Source organism: Chiloscyllium plagiosum, unplaced genomic scaffold (genome assembly GCF_037043375.1).
Source record: "Chiloscyllium plagiosum isolate Xiang-an unplaced genomic scaffold, Cpla_swu_hap1 HiC_scaffold_17, whole genome shotgun sequence".
Classification (NCBI taxonomy): Eukaryota; Metazoa; Chordata; class Chondrichthyes; order Orectolobiformes; family Hemiscylliidae; genus Chiloscyllium; species Chiloscyllium plagiosum.
In genome coordinates this window covers 23,645,657-23,673,631 of record NW_028270155.1, presented here as the reverse complement: position 1 = coordinate 23,673,631, position 27,975 = coordinate 23,645,657, and the positions used below count along the sequence as shown (strand labels likewise).

General features: G+C 40.1%; 1 protein-coding gene across 1 annotated transcript in view; it reads right to left on the bottom strand.

Annotated features, from left to right (window-relative positions):
• Positions 1-2,682: 2,682 nt before the first annotated feature.
• Positions 2,683-27,975, bottom strand: part of mlycd (malonyl-CoA decarboxylase) — a 43,834-nt gene continuing 18,541 nt past the window's right edge. Inside the window, exons 2-5 of the mRNA XM_087995754.1 lie at positions 18,205-18,317; positions 16,040-16,196; positions 12,515-12,667; positions 2,683-5,069 (exon numbers count right to left, since the gene is read on the bottom strand). Coding sequence (XP_087851880.1) covers positions 4,536-5,069; positions 12,515-12,667; positions 16,040-16,196; positions 18,205-18,317 — 957 coding nt within the window. The 3' untranslated portion in view covers positions 2,683-4,535. The remainder of the gene's footprint in view (positions 5,070-12,514; positions 12,668-16,039; positions 16,197-18,204; positions 18,318-27,975) is intronic.

Here is a 27,975-nt window from a genome sequence, read left to right as displayed (position 1 = left end):
CAAAGCTCAAGTCATTTTGCCTTCCCTATTATTTGCTGAACTTGCATGCTAGCTTTTGTGATGGAAATCTTGCTGCCAAAGGTTACTCTCTGTGGAGGAATTCAGCAACGTGGATACTGGTCCTTCTGCTTTTTCTAAAGAAAGTTGGCACTATATTATCTTCAGTTGCTCTTTGACTTTTTACTTTGCCTTGCATGCTTTTAAAATCCAATTTGGAACCAATTTGCTGAACAGGCTCACACATCAATTACTCACAATTTCCAGATGGATTTTTTCTGGGGTGCTAGTGTATATGTACGACACTGATTCATGTCTTGCCTGAGATCTCCTGCAGTTTTGAACCTTGCATGACTGATCAGTGTGATAGTCATTGGTAAATAACGCAGATCACCTAGTTTAATTGAAAATCTCAAAATAAAATACCTGACAGCCCAGACTACAATTTGAAGTTACTAATACCTATGAATACATCTTGCTTCTCACAGGATTGCACATGGCAATTGGTCACATGGTCCTGGTCCTTTGTTTATCAGTGTATTCAGCTCTTAAAGCAATAAAGTACAGGAATTTGTCAAGGGAAAGGTGTTCAACAAAGTAAGACATTTCTGAATGGACAGGTTAAATTCCAGCTGGATGTCAGCAATCATAATTCAGAGTATACATATCATTGCACCTTTTCTTTCTAAAACTAATTCACACTTTCCAGTGGTTCACTCTTGTTAATGCCTCAATTGACTGCAGATATTTTCAGTACTTTTTAGCAGCTATACTCCACTCCAGTAAAGAGTTTGCCAGTTCACCAGAATAAAATAAGTAGCCTATTACAAAGTTTTCTGCAGCAAAATGAATTACTTTCTCAATCTCAGAACAGATGTATCTCCAAAATCTTCAAAACAATGCAGGAACAGTGGCTCAGTGGTAAGCACTGCTGCCTCACAGCACCAGGGTCCCAGGTTCAATTCCAGCCTCGGGTGACTGTCTGTGTAGAGTTTGCATGTTCTCCGTGTCTGCGTGGGTTTCCTCTGGATGCTCCGGTTTTCTCCCACCAGTCCAAAGATGTGCAGGCCAGGTGAGTGATTAGATTAATTACAGTGTGGAAACAGGCCCTTCAGCCCAACAAGTCCACACCAACCCTCCGAAGAGCAACCCCCCCCCCCGCGACCCATTCCCCTACATTTACCCCTTCACCTAACACTATGGTCAATTTAGCATGGCCAATTCAGCTAAACTGCACATTTTTGGACTGTGGGAGGAAACCAGAGCACCCGGAGGAAACCCACGCAGACACTGGGAGAATGTGCAAACTTTTGGCCATGCTAAGTTGCCCATTGTGTTAGGAGCATTAGTCAGAGAGAAATGGGTCTGGATGGGTTACTCATCGGAGGGTCAGTGTGGACTGGTTGGGCCGAAGGGCCTGTTTCCACACTGTAGGTATCTAATCTAAAAAAAAGCTTTTTTCCAGTTCCAGTTTCCAAATCAATCTTTGTCTGTGCTGCTCTACCAAAGCAGCAGCTTGAAATACAGCCAATTCAAACATTGTCTGGGCTCATTTTTTTATGAAACTGGATGACTTGGCAACTCTTTCATCACCAATAATACAAAACTTATCTATTAAGATATAATTCAAATAGGACATGAAGTTTGGACCTACACTGCCTTTTGAAGATATTAATTTCAGCTCAGACTTTAACTATGATTTCAGGAGGCTCAGCTAACTTGTGGTCAGCTGTTTACTATAGCCACTTTAATTGTCAATGCTTCCGTTTATTAAAGAAAATAGTTTATGAAAGTCACAGTTATTATTAGATGATGGAAATTGAACATTACTAGTTCGAATTTTATCACAATCACAAGTCAAGTTACCGTTTCAAGGCAGTAAAAATATAAAAGTTGTAATGCACAATCAATTTTCCTTTATTAAACATTCCTAATTGGATAACTTTGTTTCAATTACTTAGTCATAGAGATGTACAGCATGGAAACAGACCCTTCGGTCCAACCTGTCCATATTCACCAGATACCCAACCCAATCTAGTCCCACCTGCCAGCACCAGGCCCATATCCCTCCAAACCCTTCCTATTCATATACCCATCCAAATGCCTCTTTAATGTTACAATTGTACCAGCCTCCACCACTTCCTCTGGCAACTCATTCTATACATGAACCACCCTTTGTGAAAAAGTTGCCCCGTAGGTCTCTTATATCTTTCCCCTCTCACCCTAAACCTATGACCTCTAGTTCTGGATCCCCAACCCCAAGGAAAAGACTTTGTCTATTTATCCTATCCATGCCCATCATAATTTTGTAAACCTCCATAAGGTCACCCCTTAGCCTCTGACGCTCCAAGGAAAACAGCCCCGGCCTGTTCAGCCTCTCCCTATAGCTCAAATCCTCCAAACCGGGCAACATCCTTGTAAATCTTTTCTGAACCCTTACAAGTTTCACAACATCTTTCCGATAGGAAGGAGACCAGAACTGCATGCAATATTCCAACAGTGGCCTAACCAACGTCCTGTACAGCTGCAACATGACCTCCTAAACTCCTGCACTCAATACTCTGACCAATAAAAGAAAGCATACCAAACGCCTTTACACTATCCTACCTGCGACTCCACTTTCCAAGGACCTATGAACCTGCACTCTAAGGTCTCTTTGTTCAGCAACACTGCCTAGGGCCTTACTATTGCTTATTCTAATATTTTTATTCATTCCTGGAATGTGGATGCTTCTTGTTAGGCCATCTTTTTTATTGCACCCCCCCCCGTTATCATGAAGATGATGGCTGGGAGCTGTTGTCTTGTAGTTCTTAGCAGGGTATACATTAAGTGGCGGGTTACTTTCTGCAAGATTCCTAGCATCTGAGCAGTTCTTGTGTCCACAGTATAGATGTGGATATAAAGCAACAGATTTAACAGACATTTTATTTGTGCAAAACATGACTCTGGTAAAGTGTCTTTCACTGGCTGATGTCTGGAACCATATGATTATAAGACAAAATAGCAAATTTTCCCTGACTTAATTTCCCTTTTGATGGGGTCTGTTCAGTTGCTCTTTATTCCATTTTCCTGAAACTTTCGTAGCTCATTTCCATAGGTTCATGGGGACAAATAGAAGAGCTTTCACAAGTACTTAACTCTCTACCCCAACTGTCTAACAGGGAAGCATACTGACATAACTGGGAGCCCAATATATAAATAATGAAAGCAAAATAATTGTAGTGTTCATTGCAAATTAAGCAAACAACAATCAGGCTAAATATTTAAACTTAATTCAATTTGAAAATTCATCATGGCGTTAAATTCTCTTAGAAGAGAGGTAACGTATTTTATTCTCTAATGGCTATGTAAAATAGTATTTTTCACAAAAACCTAAAGTCAATTTAAATAATTTCCATAGGTAGGTTGTAGATTAATATAGTAATAAAAGAACTTTTTCATGGATTTAAAATACATGACAGTAGCTACAGATTAATATATGGAGATCATGTAGCATGTTATAGTGCCCGGATCTGTGAGCCAGAGATGCCAGATTTGAATTCCTCTTCAAGACTTGCCAGCTATTTAAGATAAGCTCATAATGTAGTCAATCAGATTGATTATTAGCCTGTAATTATCATCCAATAAAGCTGATGGTAGGCAGTATAAGTGAGTGTATTTCCTAGTCAACCATTCAGTAAAAGGAATTGGAAAGTCACTCCAGTACCTTGCCATAAGTAGAGACTATTCCAAAGGAAACCCACAGCCCAATCCTTAGGAACAAGGAGAAAGAAAAGACGGATATGTTTTTGCAAATAACTTGTTAAACTGTTTCGTTCAGTCAGTTATAAGGCAAGGTGCAAGTCCAAACATCAGCAGATAGTACTTTGTGTTAGACTAAAAAATGGCATAATGATATCCATGAGTTGGCAAGAAATCATCTAGCTAAAGCAAACATTAGTAATGACAAACCACCAATGAGGCAGACTGCTCAGCAGTGGTATACTGATTGCTGTCACCATCATAGGAGAGTTTATGTGAAATTGATCATGTTTAAACTAAAAATAAGATAAAGAGCAGCAATATAATTAACAGTAAGTTGGTTCTGATGGCTTTTTTAAAAAATTGAAGTAGTACACTGATGCCCTATTGAAAATAATTATCTCTTTCTCTCAGGTTGGCAGATGTTACAATAACACTGGATGGCATTCAGAAGGGACTACAAATCAATATTATTTCACTGGCAGCAAGACATTCTGTGCCATGAAAGTCACCATAAAAAGTTCATTCTTTCTTTCTAATGGCTGACGATTCATCAGTTCGACAATCATAAATTTTGTTTTCATTTGGAGACTTCCGTATTCATGTAAATCTATTTAATGATGAGCTACATGATATATTATCAATAAAACTGGCAAAATAAAATTGGTGTTCCACAACAAATTTCATGTTTAATTTTTTTGTTGTTGCAATTTCTTATCTAAACACTAACGAGTAATAATGATAGTTAAAATTAATTCATTATTTTCAAAACAGTTCATTTTCCTGTGAAGCTCCAGTTAAAGTTTGCTGATTGTCTGACATTGAGCTACAAGACTCAGAATTTGCTTAGATGCCTCAATCTGTCTTGTTCTCAAATATTGGGCACTATTTCGATTGGCATCTTCGAGGAAGTATCGATAGTTTGCCATAATTCCAAAGGATGATGAAAGACCACGAGGACTTGTGTCAGCCAGCCAGTTTATTCGCCATATCACAGCACCATTTTGAAGATGAAAGTTAGCTACTGGATCAAGGGCACCCCCTCGATGTTTTTCTCCATATAGGTACCAGGCACAAAGTCGCATAAATGGTGTCTCAAGAATTCGAACTAATTTGTCAGACTTCACCCATTCATTGTTAGAAAGTAAATGCTGAAGTTTTTCTAACATAGGTCCTTCAATGATGTCCTGGATTTCTTTGTATTCAAGTTCTGTAAAGATCTGGTTCAATTTCCCTTCCTTGATTTTGAAACTGAGGGTTCCACGCAGCCACTTCGTGAAGTCGGGAATAGGGGACAGACTGGAGAATTGGCTCATATGAGGAAACTCAATCTGTAGATCACAGACAAAAAAAAATGAATGTTATTGCTTTGCTTCACCAAGTCTGTTCTGCTATTCTATTCAACATTGTGAAAAGAAATTAGACCACGGTGCTATATGTAAGTTTCGAAACAAAATGTTTCTTAATGGAAAAATGTTCTTGCTATCTAATTTCTTATACTGAACTGCAAAACATTCAAATAGTAAAACTGGGTACATTATTATTCTGAAACAGACAATATTCTCAATGGATGTGCTTCTTCTCAGAATTAGCTCAAAACTTGTTCAAGTTCCAACATTTGTAAACTGAGAAGTGAATTTTGTGGATTTTTCCAATGTTGCAATTTACTAAAAAGATGTGGACATTAACTGAGCAAAGTAGTCAGTGATACACGTTTGGAAATCATGCTTTATAATATTAATAACAAATATGGAATAATGACTGCAAAGGGACATCATAAGAACAAGTCTTTTATCTATATTGGGTAAAACCAAGGACTGCAGATGCTGGAAACCAGAGTCTAGATTAGAGTGGTGCTGGAAAAGGTCAGGTCAGGCAGCATCCAAGGAGCAGGAAAATCGACGTTTCGGGCAAAAGCCCTTCATTCCTGAATACAACATTAAAGTGTTTTTTTTAGCAGCAGGATAAAATGCAACTGTAACACTCTTAAGTGCACTATGAGTACTGTATACAGATTTATTCCCTACTTATTTCTCATCTGTGTGAACTACAAGTGAGGACAAAATTAGTTAGGTGTTCGAAAATAATGGGACTCTACACAATATTTTTTTCTCATATGCTTCCTTAACTGGAACTCTAAGATGTCCATATTTTTCATACATTTAAAATAGGTTATGGATTTATCAACTTTTTTTTGAAACAGAAAACTCACCAACTATCTTACTCTTCCTGCAGCAAGTGCCAGTCTGTCATTTCTCACCTACTGGGATCCTGCAAATACTTTCCCATCATAAACAAACAAACTAGTGCCAGACTGGACAGTATTATCGTATTATTCTGACGACAATAAAGAACTGTGGATGTATGTAACAACAATAGAAACAATACTGAAGACTTGTGAAACAGAAGCAAGTTGAATCACATGATGATTTATGCTACCTATCCCTTTAGCCTTCCAGTATATTAAATTAACATTTGCATTATCTGGCACTTCACAGACCAGGATGCATCACCAACAGGCAACTCCAACTACCCACCACCCCACTGAAGAACAACTGTGTACTTCATTAATTGGACACTATACGGACAATAACCAGCAACTGAGGGTGGGCATGATGGCAAAACAAGCTTCAGCTGACTATTCTTAGGATTAATAACAGCACAGCCAAATCAACAAATACTCTTTATTGTGCTCACTTGCTGTTACAGTACTCACTCAGCCTTGCTTTTGATCTCAAACAGCATGCATGGCTCCCCTGGTCAATTAATGTGTTAGGATTCAAATGACTGAATGGTGCCTGGTTACTATGCAAGTCAGTATTGCTTCAATTAACCAGAATTCTCACTTTACTGTGTGCTCTTCAAACAGTGTGCCACATAATGTAAATTTTACTGTATGCCTCAATCAAAGTGTGAGCTAGTGACATTCCAACAGGTTTCTGCCAATGTTAAAAATCATGATTTTTTTTTTGCTCTGCATGTGTGGAGCTTCTTTCTTCATTTCAACATTACTTCATTCCCAACAATCTCCACATAACAGACACCTGAGATGAGGAATGAAACATTACATAAGATTGCTCTCTCCTTAGAAAAAGACAAGTGATGGTGGTTTAACCCAAGGGTCATTATGTCTCAGGCAAAGGGCGAGATTGAGAAGGCGGGGCCTTCATGATAACCTCAGCTAGTACAGAAATGCAACCTGTGCTGTTGGGATTGCTCTGCATTGCAAACCACTATCCAACCAACTAAGCTAATTGATTCTCCGTGGAAAATAATGGGTGCATGTTGGCACACTATTGATAATTTTACACTCATGAGCTGGTGATCCTTTAGAACAGCCACATTTAAGTAGTTTATCTACATTCTTAGAAAAGTTGCGTTCCATTTTCTTTTAATCTTCTAGCCTAAAGCAAAGTTGACTAAATAAGAACAGGTAAAACACAGATTTGCTTCAAGGTTTTTCAGCAATGGGGATGGCAAAATGTGTCTCTGCCTTTTGAGGTAAAATAAACCCCAGAGTTGTGATTATGCAAGGGCAATGACTGCGTTGAAATGGGAGACGTGTTTGTAATATTAATGTCCTGTTACATTAAAGGTCAACAAGGAAATTCAGCAAAATCTCCTTACCACGGATAGGTGCTGCAGATTGATGGGAGAAATATTGGGAATAAGATTTACATTAATTACATCACAAAAAATCAATCAACACATTGATTATATAATCTTATTAAAAAAACATTAGTTATGTGGTAAAGCTGCACTGAGATACAGTATCAACCCGAAGAGATGCAAATTTGAATGTACTGCAAGTCATAGCACTTTTACATATCCTGGGCAGATTGTGGGTTTGACGGTGGGGATTTTAATTTGTTGGGAGGTGGTGGGAAGGGGCCTGATTTGAAGACCATTTCCTCTCTTTTGCTATCAATTTTCCCCTTTTGCCAATTCTCATGAATGACATCCACCCTGCCTCCACACTCTTCTCGGAGAAAGCGAGGACTGCAAATGCTGGAGATCAGAGCTGAAAATGTGTTGCTGGAAAAGCGCAGGAAAGGTTCCTGAAGAAGGGCTCATGCCCGAAACGTCGATTCTCCTGCTCCTTGGATGCTGCCTGACCTGCTGCGCTTTTCCAGCAACACATTTTCAGCTCCATACCCTTCTCTCCTACCATCTTCAACGTCAGCTCGAGACTCACTAATCCTAGGACTCTGGTGAGTGTCATACCAGCAGTCATTACTTCACAGTTGCAAAAAGCTGCCAGCCTCTGATCCTGAGCAAAGCGCACAGAAGTGCTGCTAAGTGCCCCTTGCTCTTGCTGGTTCTGTAGCTAATAGATAGGACCTCTATAAATACCATCCTTTATTACAGAATAACAATTTATAAATGATGGACAAAATTCTATCAATTAATTTCCTACTTTAAATGTAATCATGTCGTAGATGAAACAAAGCTTCTCATTGATACTGGAGCTGCAGATATTCAGCCAACCAGGGAGTATTTCATTGCATGCCTGATTTGTTCTTTACAACAGCTCGAGAGGCTTTGGGGGTTCAAGAGGTGTGTTACTCACTGCAAGATTCCTGGCCCTTTCAGCCACTGTTTATATAACTAGTCCGGTTTAGCTTCTGGTCAAAGGTAACTCCAAGGATGTTGAAAGGGGTGGATTCAGTGATGGCAATACTTAAAATTGGTCAATAAATGCTTACCTAGCCAGCCTCATGCATATCATGACTGAATTTTTAAAAATGCCCTATCTCAAAATGTGATTCTTTTTAAAAGACAAAATAACTGCAGGTGTAAATATTGTGACTTGCTGCCAAAAAAAATTGGAGAGTGACTAATGGGATGTGATAACTAAAGATGGTAATGAATTTTAAACAGAGTAACTAATCATTGCTTGTGAGTACAAAGAAATCAAACAGTAGACAACTGCTCTGTTCAATAGCAAGCCACCCCTGCAGATTACACCCAAACCTGCAGATACATTGTGTTTTTCCCTTTGAAAAGGACTAGGTTAAAAAAAAAAGCTGTTTCAACTCTATAGAAGGGTATTGTTGGGACTGAATATTCTTGTATGCTGCAATCTGGGTTCAATTGTTAGACTGCTATGATGATCGCACTAGGAGGACCATCCTTCAGACACCCCTGTGCTGCAGGTAAAGGAACATGTACCTGCACTCAAGAGTGCTGCAAACCAGAAGGTTGCAGGATTCCCAAGGGGAAAATGAAGTGTTGTTCTTCCAGGTTGCACTGAGCTTCACTGGAGCAATGTAGCAAGCCCACGACTGAGATGCTGACCAGGGACACAATTCAGCCACCATAAAACATATATTCTCCACCCTTCACTTGTCAGACTTCCACGGGAACTGCTCCCTCCAGGACACACTGATCCATTCCTCCTCCTCTCCCAACCTCTACGCACACCCTCAAAGCACCGTCCCATGCAATTGTAAAAGGTGTAACACCTGCCTTTCTACTTTCTCGCTCCTCACTATCAAAGGTCCCAGACACACCTTCCAAGTGAAGCAGTGATTTATTTGCACTTCACTCAATTTAGCCCCATCTATTTGCTGCTCACAATGTTGTCTGGTCGATGGAGCGCAGACTGAGATCGTTTTGTAAAACACCTATACATTGTCATCAAAAATTACTGAGCTTCCAGTCGCCTGCCATTTCAACACATCACCAGGTTTCCTGGTCAACATCTCTGTCTCAGGCATGCTGCAGTGCTCCAGAGAAACTCAGTGCAAGCTGGAATAACACCTCATTTTCCACTTGGGAACTCCATAGCCTTTTGGACTCAATGTCAGGTTCAATGATTTTGATCACCACCTCCCATGTCCTTACCCAAACCCCAAACGTTGTCATTACATGGGCTGCTACCACAAACTGCCTATTGTCAACCACTAATAGTGCCCATTAGCAGCTATTCATTCTCCTGGGCTAACCTTTACCCATTCCTTTGTCTGCCCAACTGGTTCTCTCTCTGGGCTCCATCTCCACTTATCATTTGCATCTTCCGCCTCTCCCCACCCCTTCTTTAGCAATATACACCAAGCATATCCTCATTATAATCAGTTTTGAAGGAGGATCATTGAATCTGAAATATTAATTCTGCTTTCTCTCCACAGATGCGGTCAGACATGAGTTTTTCCAACAATTTCTGTTTTTGAGTATTGAGTTGTACGTACTGAATAAGCACAAATAGAAAGGTGAACAGTCTGCGATAATCTCGATGATTGCTCATTTGTTATTTCTGCACTCAAATTCAAAATTATGATATGCAAATAAATAGTCTGGATGGAAGAATGAGCAAAAACACACTGCACAGAACAAAGGAGGGACAATTTCATCTTCAACAAAGCAATCATTTACAGTAAGTCTTCACGAATTTCAGACTTGGACTTTTCCAGTTTATGTTCTACTCAACGCACATGTCAACTATACCTAAAGCATTAACTTTGTCAGTGTTTTGCAACTTTACTTGCAAGCAATATTGTCAGAACAGATATAGTTTACAAAAATAACTTGTCAGTTTCTAGACCCTTAAAGAGAAAGGTTATGCCCAAAGTTCTTAAAATTAACAGTGAGCCAAAAAAAACAAATTCTAAGGCAGGTCAAATAGTTTGTCAAATAGGTGTTTTAAATGGAGGATTTATTGGACCGGAAAATGGAAACATTTAAGAGGGAAGTTCAAAAGTGGGACCTCGGCCATTTAAGGAAGAATCAGTAATCATGTCAAGAAAAAAAGGACTGAGTTGCATAAAACGGAGTGAAAACTGCAAAGAGTTTCAACCACTAGAACACAGCAAACAGAACTTAAAAATACAACAGAAGAGACTGCCAGATGTTCAATTCAGAAAAGCGAGCAATGTTCACAACATACACTAGATTTACAAAATTTATTAGTTAGTTAAACAAGAATACAACCTAAAAACTGAGGCTGAGGAAATAGTGCAGTAACAGCAGCAAAATTCTTAATGTAACTGAGATGTCAATCGTCCAGTTTAAGGTGGTGGAAATTAGCAGTGAGGTTGGTGATGCATGAAAGTTAACTGACAACATTATAATTTGAATGTCTATCAGCAGGTCCAGAATGTCAGAATTTAAATTCAAAGCTGATTAGCTTGCAAAACTCAAATACAAAGACTGTTCTTTCAACACATATCTAAAATTCAAGTCTACTGAATGAACCTTCACCTTGAATAAATAGAAACATTTTACTGTCATCACATATTGCCTCAATACCCCAATTCTTTTTTTTAAATCAAATCGACTTTAGAAGAGTATTGTAACTCTGGCCCGCCAAAAGCAATTAAAGGAATAATCCAAGCTTCAGGAAACCTCTTGTCTCTTATCCTAGACAACTTGTGTTAATTCAATTTGACTTTTTCAAACAAAGTAAGCTAATACGTCAATTTTTTTTCCTCCAAGTTTAAAAAAATGCTGTTGACTACCACCTTATTGGGAGGTCATTTAATATGAGTTGGAATTAAATCACAGCATTAAAGTGCCAACTGACTGAATTGTTTAGGGAGCTGGGAAAAGTGACTGGTTCGAGAAATTTGAAATGTCACAACAGTGAAAGACAAACTGCTTTTGTAAAACTTGGCAGCTTAACTGTGAACTTAAACCTTTGTGGTGTCAAATTGATGATAGCTTATTGCTGGCTGCTAATACAAGAAAAATTGTTTTCACACTTTCCTCATTATGATACAAACAAAATTAGTGGATTGCTTCAGTAAAACTAAGTGAACACAAAATAATAACAGCTGAGACTGGAATCAGTGACAAACAGTTTTAGATTAGATTACATTTGATTACATTACAGTGTGGAAACAGGCCCTTCGGCCCAACAAGTCCACACCGACCCGCAGCAGCAAAACCCACCCATACCCCTACATCTACCCCTTACCTAACACTACGGGCAATTTAGCATGGCCAATTCACCTGACCCTGCACATCTTTGGACTGTGGGAGGAAACCGGAGCACCCGGAGGAAACCCACGCAGACACGGGGAGAACGTGCAAACTCCACACAGTCAGTCGCCTGAGGCGGGAATTGAACCCAGGTCTCAGGCGCTGTGAGGCAGCAGTGCTAACCACTGTGCCACCGTGCCGCCCACTTAATGTAGTCACCCAACTCCACCAGTTGGGTGACTACATTAAAGATTTTCATGGAAATAACTGAAAAAGACTATGTTTGAATCAAAACAAGTGGCACTGGACTCAACACGCTAACTCTGTTTTCCCTCCACACATTGTGCCAGACCTGCTCAGTTTCTCTGGCAATTTCTGTTCCTGCTTGTTTCAGAAGTGCAGCATCTGCAGTTCTTTGTTTTATTGAAGACTAGTCCCTTTCCCCACAACTATGTGACAAACTGTACATACATGTCCTGTGAACAGCACCATGGAGAAATGATGAACAGAAACAATTTGGTAAAAACTTCTGGTTTAGATTTTAAAAACAAAAGAGAATAATGATCAAACATTTAAAAATGTGGACAGATGGTGCCAGTACAAGTTAATACTTGAAAAAAGCATTTAAGTTCTTTTTTAAAACATTTCCTATGACATGAATAATTTTTAGCAATAGTTAAGTTTTGACATTCTCTTAGCTCCAGATATTAACTTTTCAAAGTATCGTAGTGTAATGGCTCCTGGTACAACTGTATTCATTCATTGTCACTGGTCTCAGGTAGTAGGATGTTGCTAATTCCAGCCATTTTCGATACAAGTCCTTATGGTATTTATACTTGCTGTTACTAAGACATACCTGAAGCTCTTTCACAACTCGTTTGATGAGGTAGGTTCCAAGCTCTACCCCCTGCAGTCCTCTCTGTGAAGAGCTGATGGAGTAAAAAATAGCTGTGGTGACCTTGTTCACATCCTCAGTCATCTCCAGGGAAGGATCTTTTCGGACAATAGCCTATGCAAAACATCCAGTTAATTTTTTTTTTAATTTGCAGTTCATTTTATAATCAGGTTTAGAAATATGTATTCAATCTTAAACAACAATTTATTGGCTAACAAAGCAGTTTTAATACACTCCTTCATGACGCCTATGACTGAATACAAATGCATTGAAACACTTTTTTAAAGCAGAATTTTATTTCTTCATTACTTAGAATGTAAGTAGAATACACACTAATTAGAATCATAATCAACTGTTTTACAAAAAAATGTTTCTCTCTTCTCTCAGTTAATATTCTCTAAATTGCAGGAGATTGGAAGAAATAGTACAAAAATCCAATTATATAAGCTTTGATACCAGCTGATGATACTACTGTATAAGTCAGATCCCAGAATGAAACATGGCATGGTAATTTTCTTTCTAAATTTAACTAGTTAACATGGTGGTTAGTTTGAGAAATAGTCATGAGGCTGTTAACAACAGATGTTTATTCCATTGTGAATGGGGAGCATTAACATTGGCCACTGAGAGTGGCTCAGCAGCACCACTACTGATCAAGAAGATTGACTCCTAAAGAACAAAGGTGCTCAACTGGGTCTGTGGCAGGTGGTCAAGGCACCTGCAAAAGACCAAAACATACTCCCTCCACCAACTATTTCAGATGGATTTGTCCGTGACAGTTATCGGCAGAACTGACCACTACATAGGTCTTGTGGAGACAAAGTCCACTCTGTGCAATGACAATCCCTCCATGGTGATACGTAACAATACCACTGTGCTAAATAGAATAGATATCAAATGGGTTTTGCAATTCAAGCCTGGGCAGCCACGAGAGACTGTGTGCCATAAACAGTAGCGGACTAATCAAGCACAATCTGCAACTGCATATCCCAGTATATCACCCCTTGTACTATTACAATCAAGCCAGAGAAGCAACCATGAAAATTGAAGAATGCAGATAGCATACCAGGAGCAGAACATTACAAGTAGCAAGTGACAGATAAAACTAAATTGATTCCCCAACCAACAGATCACATTCAAGCTCTGTGTCCCACCATATCCAGATGAGCGTGATGATGGAATTAAACAAAGCATTGAAGGGAGTGGTTCCACAAACATCCCCCATCCTCAATAACAGTGGAGCCCAACATGTTAGTAAAACTGATAAGGCTGAAACATTTGCAACAATCTTCAGCCAAAAGTATCAATTTGTTAATTTAACTTGAACTGCACTGGAGGCCTGCAGTATCACAAATGTCAGTTTTCAGAAATGCCATGTGATGTCAAGAGCTGAAGGCACTAGGTACTGCAAGGACAATGGGTTCTGACAACTTTCCAGCAACAGTACTGAAGATCTACGCTTCCGAACTTGACACTCGCCTGGCTGATACAGATACTGGCATCAACTCAGCAATGCAGAAAATTACCCACATATGTCCTGTAAAAAAAAAGGACAAATCTATCTCAGTCAATTACAGTCCCATCAGTCACGCTTGATCATTAGTAAAGTAATGGAAGGTGTCAGCAGAAGTGCTATCAAGCAGCAGTTGCTTAGCAATAAACTGCTCATTAATGCTCAGTTTGAGCTCCACCAGGATTACTCAGTACTTTTAAGTTGCAAAACTCTCCTGGTATTTCAGCTGTATAGCAATGTTCAACTTGTATTCCAGAAGATATTTCTCAGAAGTACATTACTCATGTCTACTTGTTGTGTTATGGAAGCTAAAGCAAACATTTTTCCATTAGGTGCTCTTCTCTGAAGGGAAAAGAAAACAACACCTTGCCAGGTCAATCATGATTTTACTGCAATCCTTAAGTGATCATAAAGCGATCACTTAAAAGTGTATTATACATTCCTCCTAAAAATAATTATCATTTTAACTGGTCATAAAACAGTACTAATAAATAAATTTACAGTTGCTTAAATAACTGAGTCATCAAAACCTGCTAAAATGAATCCAGTGGAGTTTGGAAGTCGACCAAGGATATATAATGAAACTCTGTTGAGTGGCTGTGTCAAAAACCGCTGTTGAGCTGATTTCATAGAGTGGTCTTGGAGTTCAGCTAAGCATTCATAATGGAATTGCATCAAACATTTACATAACAAAATCTCCAGAGCTAAAGACATTTAAATCTTTGATGCCTGTCATTTGCGTTGTTCTTGAAGGAGGGAAATAAATTTGTGAATAGTGCTTAAAAAAAATTAAATCACAGGGACTATTCACACAGACAAATCGGAATCACAGCACTTTATTTATTTCACGATATGAGTGCTGTTCAAGACAAAATGGAAATTCAATTCATTGGATAATGTAGTCTATGTATCTGAAACTTCACTCTCAACACTGGTCAATTTAATTATCATTTACTTTTTCATAACAAAGCCTTATCAATATTTTGTAAAGCATCACTAAGTTACAAACCATCTTTAACATATGTTACATCAAGACATCTGAACGTGGCAGCATGTTTTGAACTTCTAGATTAAGATTAGAAATCCCTGATGTAACAATTACCAGCAATGGAAATTAGGGATGCGAATCTAGAAAAAGGTCCTCCTCATTTGTAATGCCAGCCCGCCCTCCATTACAAAGTGGAAAGAAGCATGAAACTCTGCTCTCTAGTGCCTGTCATCAATGAAGAGATAAATGCATCCTTGAGCCTAGTTGATGGAAATCTGATTTACAATAGCAATTTTTTGCCACTTTCTAAATGAACTCTACAAAAAGATTAATGCGTGTTCTCAGACGGTGTTTCTACATATTTGATTGCTCTCTCTCATCATAATGCAAATGCTAAAATTATTCTCACAGTAGAGGTGAACTGAGCACAGTTTTCAAATCATCGTTTTCATTTTGCTAAATGAAACAAAGAAAGTATGTTATCTCTCTCACGTGGTGAGCTGGACGGTTGTTACCAATTCAAATGTTTATGTTTTGTAAATGTTATATAAGAGGTTCGTTAGTTCAAAGCTAACCTTCTATCCCAAAACAAATTACTCTCTCGCTCAGCTTAATGTAATTTTCCTGCCTCTCATACTCAAGACACCTTTTCCTCACAGAATTCCCCAGCTCTTTTGCTGAAGTGTCATGGGATCATTGAAAGTGTCTTTGGAAAGGTGGCACTTCCAACAGTGCAACAATCTCTCAGTGCTAGTCAGTTCCAATTTTTGCTCTTGGCCCTGAAGTGGGATATGAATTCAAAAACCTCTGAATCAGATACAAGAGTGTTATCATTGAATTACAACCAAACTCAAGCAACACTTTTCCATGGCAAATTACTCATCAATGCTTTCTGAACATTTAACTAGAATATTTACATAAATCTTAGTAAATATTAGATTTTAATTGATGTACATTGGAAGAAAATGCAATATAGTGAGCTTACCTGTATATTATTAGAGATGTTATCTGTCAGTGCCACATGTAGAACTATCAGAGGTTCCCTTGGCATAGCATTGTGAGTAAAAACATAGCACCTTCTATAAGGTCCAACTCGACGTTTAATATCTGCCCAGTTTCTGACAGGATGCACGGCTTCATACCTGAGAGAAATAAATGTGTTTAAACTATATTCGCTGGAGGACTGAAACTGAAATAAACCTTTCTATAGAAAGGATGTGAAATTAGAAAGGGTGCAGAAAAGATTTACAAGGATGTTCCTGGGACTAGAGGGTTAAGTTATAGGGAGAGGCTTAATAGGCTGGGACTTTTTCCCTGGAGTTTCAGACGCCCAGGGGTTTATAGAGGTTTATAAGGTCATGAAGGGCATGGATAGAATGAACAGCCAAGGTCTTTTGCATCAGGTGGGGGAGTCCAAACTAGAGGCCAAAGATTTAGGGTGAAAGGAGAAAGATTTACCAAGGAACTGAGGGGTACCTTTTCATGCAGAGGGTGGTACATGTATGGAATAAGCTGCCAGGTGAAGTGTTGAAGGTGGGTACAATGACAACATTTAAAAGGCATCTGGATGGGTATATGAATAGGAAGGGTTTAACGGCAAGAAGGATGGGGTTAGAATGGAATGGCACAGACAAGTTGCACCCAAGGGTCTGTTACTGAGCTGCATGACTCTGACTCTATAACATAAAAACAATTGTGCCCATGAAGTTCAAAAGGGCAACAATTAACTAGATCTCAAGAAACAAAAATGTTGTTCAGAAGGAAATAAAACAAATACTGCTCACTTAGATTTTGAGCACTGATACTTTATTAAAAATTCATTAAAAACAACTACAGGGATTGGAACTCTGATTGATTGAGCAATGGAACAAGTTAGAAATTCGCCCTAATCACAACAGATCAATCATTTTTAAAAAAACAACTCTAGGACCTAATTATAAATCACATAAGACCATAAGACATAGGAGTGGAAGGAAGGCCATTCGGCCCATCGAGTCCACTCCGCCATTCAATCATGGCTGATGGGCATTTCAACTCCACTTACCCGCATTCTCCCTGTAGCCCTTAATTCCTTGTGACATCAAGAATTTATCAAATCTCTGCCTCAAAGACATTTAGTGTCCCGGCCTCCACTGCACTCCGCGGCAATGAATTCCACAGGCCCACCACTCTCTGGCTGAAGAAATGTCTCCGCATTTCTGTTGTGAATTTACCCCCCAGGCTGTGTTCACGGGTCCTAGTCTCCTCGCCTAATGGAAACAATTTCTGAGTGTCCACCCTTTCCAAGCCATGTATTATCTTGTAAGTTTCGATTAGATCTCCCCTTAATCTTCTAAACTCCAATGAATACAATCCCAGGATCCTCAGCCGTTCCTCGTATGTTAGACCTACCATTCCAGGGATCATCCATGTGAATCTCCGCTGGACACGCTCCAGTGCCAGTATGTCCTTCCTGAGGTGTGGGGACCAAAACTGGACACAGTACTCCAAATGGGGCCTAACCAGAGCTTTATAAAGTCTCAGTAGCATAACGGTGCTTTTATATTCCAACCCTCTTGAGATAAATGACAACATTGCATTCGCTTTCTTAATCACGGACTCAACCTGCATGTTTACCTTTAGAGAATCCTCGACTAGCACTCCCAGATCCCTTTGTACTTTGGCTTTATGAAAGCTCTCGTACTCTATTTGCTGATGGGAGACATATCGTCTTAGTACATTTTCTGACAGGTCAGCATAGCATGTACACTGCATGTTAGCTGTAGCTGACCTGCAAGTAATTATTTTTCGTAAGTATTTTGCTGTGTCAAAATTAAAAAGTACAGAAAGTCAGAGGTATGTGGCTGTAATTAAATCTGGCTCACCTCCAAATATATTTAATTTGAAGCGTTGAAACACCAAGAAAATGGGACTCATTGCTTCGCTGTTTTAAGCAGTCAGCACAAGTACAATGGGATGAATGGCCTCCACTACTATGTATCATTTGATGATGAGTTTGGTCAGAAATTAGCTGACAATGAGCATTAAGTGAAATAATATCGTTAATTGAATTTGATTTTGGTGAGACTGATCACAAATTAACTTCTAAGTCTGCTGGCAAAGTTGAATTGCTGTAATAACTACTGCAAAAAGTTATTAAGAAACACTTACTCGCTAATTTTCTGCAGCAGATCACAAGAGGACTGCCAGGTGATACGCTCAAGGTTTAAGAATCCTATCGAAAACCAATCTGACAGCAGGGTCTTCAATATTCCATTCATTTCCTGAGATTCAACACAATGTCTGTAAATAAAAGTGACCACTTCAGAAGCTTAGAGCAATATTTATTTCTGATTAAACAATTCAGCAAAACCATGCAGACTGCCTTTAGGTGGCCCTGTCATCTCCATTCTCATTATTCCTACAATAAACAGCATTCAAATGTAGTATTAATCGACCGTACAGTTTGACTAATGGTCCCCATAAGATGCCATTACAATACTATATAGAACTGCAACTAATGGAACACTCCGATATAAAAAATTGCATTTTTATTTGAATATGAACAGATTGCACTGCTTCTTTCTAAACCAATATTTTAGTCATAGCTGAATAGGCAAATTTAGACAAATGCGTCTGGTTCCATGAGATCTGTATTCAAGATAGATTTTATTCATAAACGTACAGACAATAGTGCAACTTATTTCAGGTAATGGAAATGTCCAGTGAAGCTGGTCGGAAAACACCTGTATGATAGAATCTTGGAAAACTCTACCAACTAGGAGATCAATGTGAATAAATCACAAACATGGATCCATATGAGAGAATTACAAGCAGATTAAAGAACAGCATTTCATCTTTTTTGCTTTATATATCTTCATGTACATAACTAGGAATTTTAAAGATGACCCAACCGGAAAATCAATATATTTAATTAAAACTATTCAATGATTTGCAGTTCCATATATAATATTCAAAGGCATTGCTGATAAACACAAATACTTACATTTATTTTGTGTTTTTCATGACTGCTAGACAGCTCAATGCACCTTAAAGTCAACAAAATACTCTTTGAAGTGCAGACTCTGTTGTCATACAAATAGGACACCTAATTTGCACTCAGTAAATGCTCCAAAACAGCAATGTGATAATGACTATATAAAATCTGTTTCTTGTCAGATTGAATAGTAAATACTGGCCATATAAATACTAATGAATAAATTCTGAAAATCAGATGGTAGCACATTCTTAATTTTTTCATGATAACCCTGTGCACATTATGTTAGCAATGTCTTCTGACCTATGAATGATCCCTTAAAGAGTTGCATTATGTAACAATTTTCGAGAAAGGATTATTAGCAAAGGGAATGCTCCAAGCAGAGTTGAATCAAATTTTATGAATCTAGATAATCTGTTTTAGGTTATGAATTGCACACTAAGTTCAAAGTAGAAATGTGAATATCTACCTCCACTCCCTGTGCAGCGACAACGCACCCCCTGGCACACAATCTCTGGCTATGCATCTGGTGTTGCTGCCGATATGCAAAACATCAGTAAAATAGTCTATAATTATATTACCTACTGAATGTAATTTCAGGATTACAGTATGTGTAATTTTGATAATTGCATAGTAGAAACTAAGATAATGCCAAAGCTTTCTCATCTGCTCAAAATCAGAGCTATATGTTGACCACACTATTGTCATGGATTAGTGGTGCTGGAAGAGCACAGCAGTTCAGGCAGCATCCAAGGAGCTTCGAAATCGACGTTTCGGGCAAAAGCCCTGATGAAGGGCTTTTGCTCGAAACGTCGATTTCGAAGCTCCTTGGATGCTGCCTGAACTGCTGTGCTCTTCCAGCACCACTAATCCAGAATCTGGTTTCCAGCATCAGCAGTCATTGTTTTTACCTATACTATTGTCACGTGTTTAGTGCACAAAATAATCTTTAAAAGCTCCTTTAAGGAGATTGAAGAAAAATATTTCATTTATTTCAAAACTTATAAGAGGTATAGTTGTGAAATTTATCAGTACTAGCTGAAAAGAAACAATAAAAATCTCTCACAAACAAAGAAAGAAATTTCTGGAAAAACCCAGCAGGTCTGGCAGCATCCGTGGAGAAAAAGCAGAGTTCATGTTTCAGGTCCAGTGAACCTTCTTCAGTTTTGAAGACTTGCAGAGATTTTCCAGCAATTTCTGTTTTCATTTCGGATTTCCAGCATCCAGAGTTTTGTTTTCAAATACAAATCCTTTGTTCTTAGACTGTGTTAGTTATAATTTCAGCAGAAGTGGATGTGAGAAATGTTTCTACATGAACTGGAGGGCATGTCTTATGAAGAAAGGTTTAGGGACCAGGGCTTTTCTCAATGGAGCGATGAAGGCTGAGAGGTGTCTTGATAGGAGGTGTACAAGATGTTGAGAGGAATAGATAGAGTGAATAGAAAAACACCTTTTACTACGGTGGAAATGTCTATCATGACTATGAGGGGGCATAATTTTCAGGTAATTGGAGGAAGGTTTAGAGAAGATGTCAGAGGTAAGTTCTTTACTCAGAGTGTTGGGTGCGTGGAATGCACTGCCAGCACTGCTAGTAGAGTCAGATACATTAGGGACATTTAAGCAACTCTTGGATAGGCTCAGAGAAGATAGTACAATGAAGGGTATGTAGGTTAGTCTGATCTTAAAGAGTTGGAAAAAGGCCGGCACAACATTGAGGGCCAAAGGACCAGTACTGGGCTGTGTTGTTCTTTGTTCTATATACCAATGTTTTTTAAAAAAAGTCTGATAATACAATGATTAATTATAATCTGAACGAGTTACTTCCAACAATATATAGTTTCTCTGACAAATATCTATAATGATCTGGTGAGATTAAAAACGCTATGTGGTTTGGTTTCTTTTTGCAGAGTTTATTGACCTATTCAGTCTCACAGCTCTGATTCAACATCTTTTGCCACTGCTGTTTCCCATTGAAATGTGCCGCCTTGATCACAACCCCATCACCAAACCATCATCTCCCAGACCATCCACAACCTCATCACCTCTGGGGATCTCCCACCCACAGCCTCCAACCTCATTGTCCGTAAACCCTGCACTGCTCAATTCTACCTCATTCCTCAGATTCACAAATCTGACTGCCCCAGTTGACCCATTGTCTCAGCCTGCATCTGTCCCACCGAAATCATCTCTTCCTACCTTGACACCGTCCTGTCCCCTTTAGTCAAGGATCTCCCTACCTACATTCATGACACCACCCCTTCACCTCCTCCAAGATTTTCGTTTTCCCGGCCCCCAACATCTCATCTTCACCACGGACATCTAGTCCCTGTACACATCAATCCGCCACGACAAAGGTCTCCAAGCCCTCAGTTTCTTCCTCTAACGACCAGTACCTTTCCACCAACACCCGCATCCGCCTGGCTGAACTGGTCCTCACCCTCAACAGCTTCTCCTTCCAATCCTCCCACTTCCTCCAAACCAAAGGGATAGCCATGGGCCCCCGCATGGTACCCAGCTATGCCTGCCTCTTTGGCAGCTATGTGGAATAGTCCATCTTCTGCAGTTACACTGGCCTGTTCCTCCACTACATCGGTGCCGCCTCGTGCTCCTACGAGGAGGTTGAACAGTTTATCAACACCTCCCAGCCCGACCTCAAATTCACCTGGACCATCTCGGCAACCTCCTTTCCCTTCTTGGACCTCTCCGTCACAGTTTCTGGTAACCGACTAACCACAGACATATACTACAAGCCCACTGACTCTCACAGCTACCTAGACCACACCTCCTCTAAAACTGCCATCCCTTATTCCCAATTCCTCCACCTCCATTGCATCTGTTCCCTGGATGACCAATTCCATCTCAGAAAGTCCCAGATGGCCTCCTTCCTCCACGATCACATCTTCCCTTCCCTCGTGGTTGACGATGACCTGCAGCGCATCTCCTCCACTTCATGCACCACCGCCCTTGAATCCCACCCCTCCCAACACAACAAGGACAGAACCCCCCCCCCCGTTCTCACTTCAACCCACCAACCTCCGCATACAACGCGTCATCCACCACCACTTCCATCACCTCCAAATGGACCCTACCACAATAGATATATTTCCCTCCCCACCTCATCAGTGTTCTGAAAAGACCACTCCTTCCACGACTCCCTCGTCAGGTCCACATCCTCACCACCGCATACCTCACTCCTGGCACCTTTCCCTGCCACTGCAGGAAGTGCCAAAACCTACGCCCACACCACCTCCATCCAAGGTGCCAAGGGATCCTTCCACATTGGTAGAAGTGTAGGTGAATTTCTGATCAATGTCATCTACTGCATTTGTTGCACCCCCTGTGGTCTCCTCTACATCAGGGAGAAAGGACGTCTTCTTGCGGACACCCGCACCCACCAATCCCACCACCCCGTGGCTGAACACTTGAACTTCCCCTCCCACTCCATCAAGGACATGCAGGTCCTGGGCCGCTTCCACCACCAAACCATTACCAGGCGACGCCTTGAGGAGGAATGCCTCATATTCCACCTTGGGATCTTGCAACCACACAGGATAAATGTGGATTTCAACAGCTTCCTCACTTCCCCTCCCCGACATTATCTCAATCTCTAGCCTCCAACTTGGCACTGGTCCACCACTGCTCCCTCTGACCTATCACCTTTTCCCTCACCTTCATCCACCTACCTCCCTCCAACCCCATCCTCCTCCTATTTATCACTCAGCTCCGACTCACAAGCCTCATTCCTGATGAAGGATTTATGCCCGAAACATCGATTCTCCTGCTCCTCAGATGCTGCCTGACTTGCTGTGCTTTTCCAGCACCACACACTTGACTCTATCTCCAGCATCTGCAGTCCTCATTTTTCCTAATGTTCAAAGACCACCTGTTTTTTAAAACCTTTACAACAGCATTAACAAACCATGACCTCTCTGTGCACTGCTATCAAATGACAAACTAGGTTACATGCTGAAGCCTAAGATTGGGGATTGAATGAACAATTATGAATTACAGAGCAGAATCCTATCATTGACCAACAGCAGACATTGATTTGTTTGGCGCATGTTGCAACGTCATCATACAAACACAACAATGCACAAGCATACTTATGAACCTTTTCCACATGGCAGGTGTGTCTAAGAACAGAGGACACAAATTTATGGTGAGGAGTATATGGTAAAAAATATCTAAGCAAAACATTTTTTTGGTAGAAATAGGGGATGCACTGTCTGAGATGATGGTAGTGGCAGATACTCTTCAAACATTTAAAAAGCAGCTGGATGAGCTCTTGAAATGCCAGGGCATTGCAGGTTGGTAAATGGGATCAGTATAGTTTGACGTTTGTTAGTTGGCATAGACATGTTGGGCCCATGGGCCTGTTTCTATGCCGAATGACTCTCTGACCTCAGTGCATGAGAGACTGAAACCAAAAGAGAAAATGCTGGAAAATCTCAGCAGGTCTGGCAGCATCTGTAAGGAAAGAAAAGAGCTGACGTTTCAAGACCAACTGACCCTTTGTCAAAGCTAAAAAAGGGAGAAATAGGGAGGTATTTATTCTAGACTGAGAGAAGGTGAGAAGCAAACGTAGCAATAAAGCTCCAGAAGCAAAGGTCGCAATAAAGAGATGATAATGACAGTGCATAAAGAGATTATAGGGAGATTGGGAGCTGTAAATGACCAAGGCTGAAGCCAGTGCTAATGTGACAAAGTATGTGGGGGATGGGTGAAGCAGAGGCAAAATGGAAAACAGGGGAGAAGGGTAGCAAAGGGGGAAAATGAGAGGAAAAAAGTGATGAGAGAATGGGGAGCGAGAGAAAGAGAGACAGTCAAGAATCAGAAGTGAAAAAAATTTTTTTAAAAAAGAGATAAATAAAATAAATGAAATAAAATTACGGAGCAGAATGAAAACAGAGGGGTCGAGATGGGATAATCATCTGAAGTTGTTGAATTCAATGTTGAGACCGGCAGGCTGTAACGTGCCTAGTCGGAATATGAGATGCTGTTCCTCCAGTTTGCATTGAGCTTCACTGGAACATTGCAGCAGGCCAAGGACAGACATGTGGGCATGGGAGCAGGATTGTGTGTTGAAGTGGCAAGCCACGGGAAGGTCTGGGAGCTGATTGCGTACAGACCGAAGGTGCTCAGCAAAGCGATCACCCAATCGGCGTTTTGTCTCTCGACCTTTTTCCTTTTTTTAGCTTTGACAAAGGGTCAGTTAAACTCGAAACATCAGCTCTTTTCTCTCCTTACAGATGCTGCCAGCCCTGCTGAGATTTTCCAGCATTTTCTCTTTTGGTTTCAGATTCCAGCATCCGCAGTAATTTGCATTTATTTATTATATGAAAGACTGAAGTCAGTTTGTAGCATAACAAATCTCTATGAGTACATATCTCAGCTGGCAAATATACGCAGTTACCAACCTAAAGTGCAACTGCAGGTAGGAGAGAGCCTGGACTCCAGATGCTGGAGAGTCAGAGTCACATCCTTGGAAGAAGCTTCGCAGTATGGTTTTCAGCAGGAGTGCAGATGCTGGACTGCATTCGTTGCTCTCAATGTGGTCTCCTCTACACTGGACAGACCGACCACCAACTCACAGGGTAGATCAAGGAATAGCTCTAGTCCACATGCACCAAACAACCACGCTGCCCTGAGGCCATACACTTCAACTCCGCATCACACTCCCCCAAGGACATGTAAATCCTGGGCCTCCTCCACCATGAAATCAAAGCCACCCACCAACTGGAAAAAGAACACCTCATTTTCTGCCTCGGAACCCTACAACCACACGGTATCAACATTCACCAGTTTCCAAATCTCACCACCACGCATCTCATCCCATATCAAAACCTCCAACTCGGTACCACCTTCTTGACCTTACCTACCTGTCCATCTTCCTTTCCACCCATTCGCTCCACTCTCCCATCACAACCATGTCCAACCTGCACCCACCTCTCGCCATCCCTCCTACCTTTCCCCCAGCCCTACACCCCATCTCTCAGTCCCCTTCCCCCTCCATAGTCCTAACAAAGGGCTTATGCCTGAAACTCTACTCTCCTGCTCCTCAGATGCTGCCCGACCTGCTGTGCTTTTTCCAGCGCCACACGTTTTGACTCTGAATGCAGCCAAGGTAACAATGTGACTAAAAGGATTGTAGCACCCTGCTTCATCAACAGTTTCAATCTCAGCATGGTACGCACAAATTAACAGAACACAAATATAACAAAACAGATTAGACAACATATACGTAGTCAATAACATTTTAAATTGCCTTAACTATTACAAATAAATGCTCAAAATATTAAAACTACACAAGTGCTAATATGTATACCTACTTCGATTTCATGAACATGAACAAACAAACCTAAACTAGAAAGTCTTTAAAATCCCTACACTTGAGCAAACTTTTCATCAGATTCTTCACTGAATCCACACATTCATCATATCGCTTTCAAAATATAATAAAACTAAAAACAAGCTTTTTTTATTAATTTAAACCAATAATTCTTCCACATATTCTAGTGTTACATTGGAAAAGTCGTCATTGCACAACTATAAATCCAATTCAATTTTTTTTGTAGATTGGGTTCAACTTTGTAAATTCCCACAGTGCTGAAAAGAAAATGTGTACTTTGATAAGGCACACCATCAAGAAATTCTTGTAAAGTTAAAGGCTAGAATTGGACTATATAGCAAAGCTTCACCAAAAATATGACAGACAACATTCATTCATGGAGATAAACATTTTATATTTACAGTTAAGAATGCTTTGATATCACCATCTCAGCTTGCAGCAGGTTCTACAAATACCACTAGAAATGCGTTTAAAAACATTAATTTTTTTCGCTGGGAAATAAAGCCTGGCTGAGAAAAGGACCATGAACATTGTATGCCCAATCACTTCACTAATGTTGCCAATCAATTGGCATTGTTGATGTAGGAAAAAGATGAATACATCTTTGGGGCGGCAAGACCCTGGTTCAATTCCACCCTCGGGCAACTGTCTGTGTGGATTTTATACATTTTCTCCATGTCTGCACGGGATTCCACCGGCTGCGCCAGTTTCTTCTCACAGTCCAAAGATGTGCAGGTTAAGTGGACTGGCCATGTTGAATTGCCCATAGTGTTCAGGAATATGTAGTTTAGGTGCACTGACCATGAGAAATATAGGGTTACAGGGATACAGTAGGGGGATGGGTCTGAATGGGATGCACTTCAGAGAGTCAGTATTGGGCCGAATGGCCTGTTTCCACACTGTAGGGATTCTATGACTATCTTAGTGCAGCACTGAGTTTAATGGACACCAAGAATTTTATTAGCTTAAGATTACAAAATACCAAAATTGAAATTTCTACTTACCTTGATAATACAATGATTTGAGAAGCAGCAGAGATTTAGTAGAAAGATGCCAAGAAAAAGACTACATGTAGAGACTAGAGAACTTCAAGTTGTTCTTAGTACAGAAGAGACAAAAGGAAAGTTTTATAAAGGCATTTAAAATATAGCAGGCTTTAAAAGAATAAATAAGAAACTTTTTCAAACATGTGGTTGGTCAATAAACGGGAAACACAGATTTAAGATAATTAGCCAAAGAAAGAAGGTAAATGTGGAGAAAGTTTTAGCTCTTTCAAAATACAGAAACCAACGCATTGGTTGATCTGTGTTCTACTGTGCAAGGAGTTATGCTAATCTTGGAATTCACAAAGGAACACATCCATTTATTCCAAATACAATTTCCTCAGACGCAAATTATCCTGCAGTCACCTGGACTGAAAATACATAAATGTCACGCACAAAACTAGTTGTACTGGATGGTAATTTAGCACAGTGGCTAGCACTGTTACCTCACAGCATCAGGGACCTAGGTTTGATTCTAGTCTTGGGTGACTGTGTGGAATTTGCACATTCTCCCTGTGTCTATGTGGGTTTCTTCCAGGTAGTCGGGTTTCCTCCCACAGTCCAAAGATGTGCAAGTTAGGTGGGTTGGCCATGCTAAATCGTCCCACTGTATCTAGGGATGTGTAGGTTGGGTAGATTAGTCATGGTAAATGGGAGAATACAGGAGAGGGAAGGGTGTGGATGGGATGCTTTTCAGAGGGTCAGTCCAGAGTCAATGGGCCAAATGGCCCCTTCCTCCACTGTAGGAATTCTTAAAAAGTTACTCTTAAGGAGCCTTGTCGAGCAAACTTTATTCTACTCACAATGTTGAGCCCTACTTTAGTTATCTCACCAGGTGAGGTTGCGACAAAAGGTATGTGATTTTAGAATTTGGATTCTAAAACAGTGGCATGAGTGTTGGTCTATTTTTGTGAATTCTAATTAAGTTATGATTTCTAGAACCATGGCTTTAAAACCATCCTATATAAGAGAGAGCAATGAATTTTGAGAAGATTTGTAGCTCAGGTTGAAGTTTTAGATGTATGTTTGCTCGCTGAGTTGGAAGGTTCATTTCCAGGCGTTTCATTACCTGACTAGGTAACATCTTCAATGGGCCTCAGGTGAAGCAATGCTGAAAATTCCTGCTTTCTATTTATATGTTTGGATTTCTTTGGGTTGGTGATGTCATTTCCTGTGGTGCAGTCACTTCCTGTTCTTTTTCTCAGGGGGTGGTAGATGGGGTCTAACTCGATGTGTTTGTTGATAGAGTTCCAGTTGGAATGCCATGCTTCTAGGAATTCTCGCGCATGTTTTTGTTTGGCTTGTCCTAGGATGGATGTTTTGTCCCAGTCGAAGTGGTGTCCTTCCTTATTCGTATGTGAGGATACTAGTGAGAGAGGGTCATGTCTTTTTGTGGCTAGTTGGTGTTCATGTATCCTGGTGACTAGTTTTCTGCCTGTTTGTCTAATGTAGTGTTTGTTACAGTCCTTGCACGGTATTTTGTAAATGACATTAGTTTTGCTCGTTGTCTGTATAGGGTCTTTCAAGTTCATTAGCTACTGTTTTAATGTGTT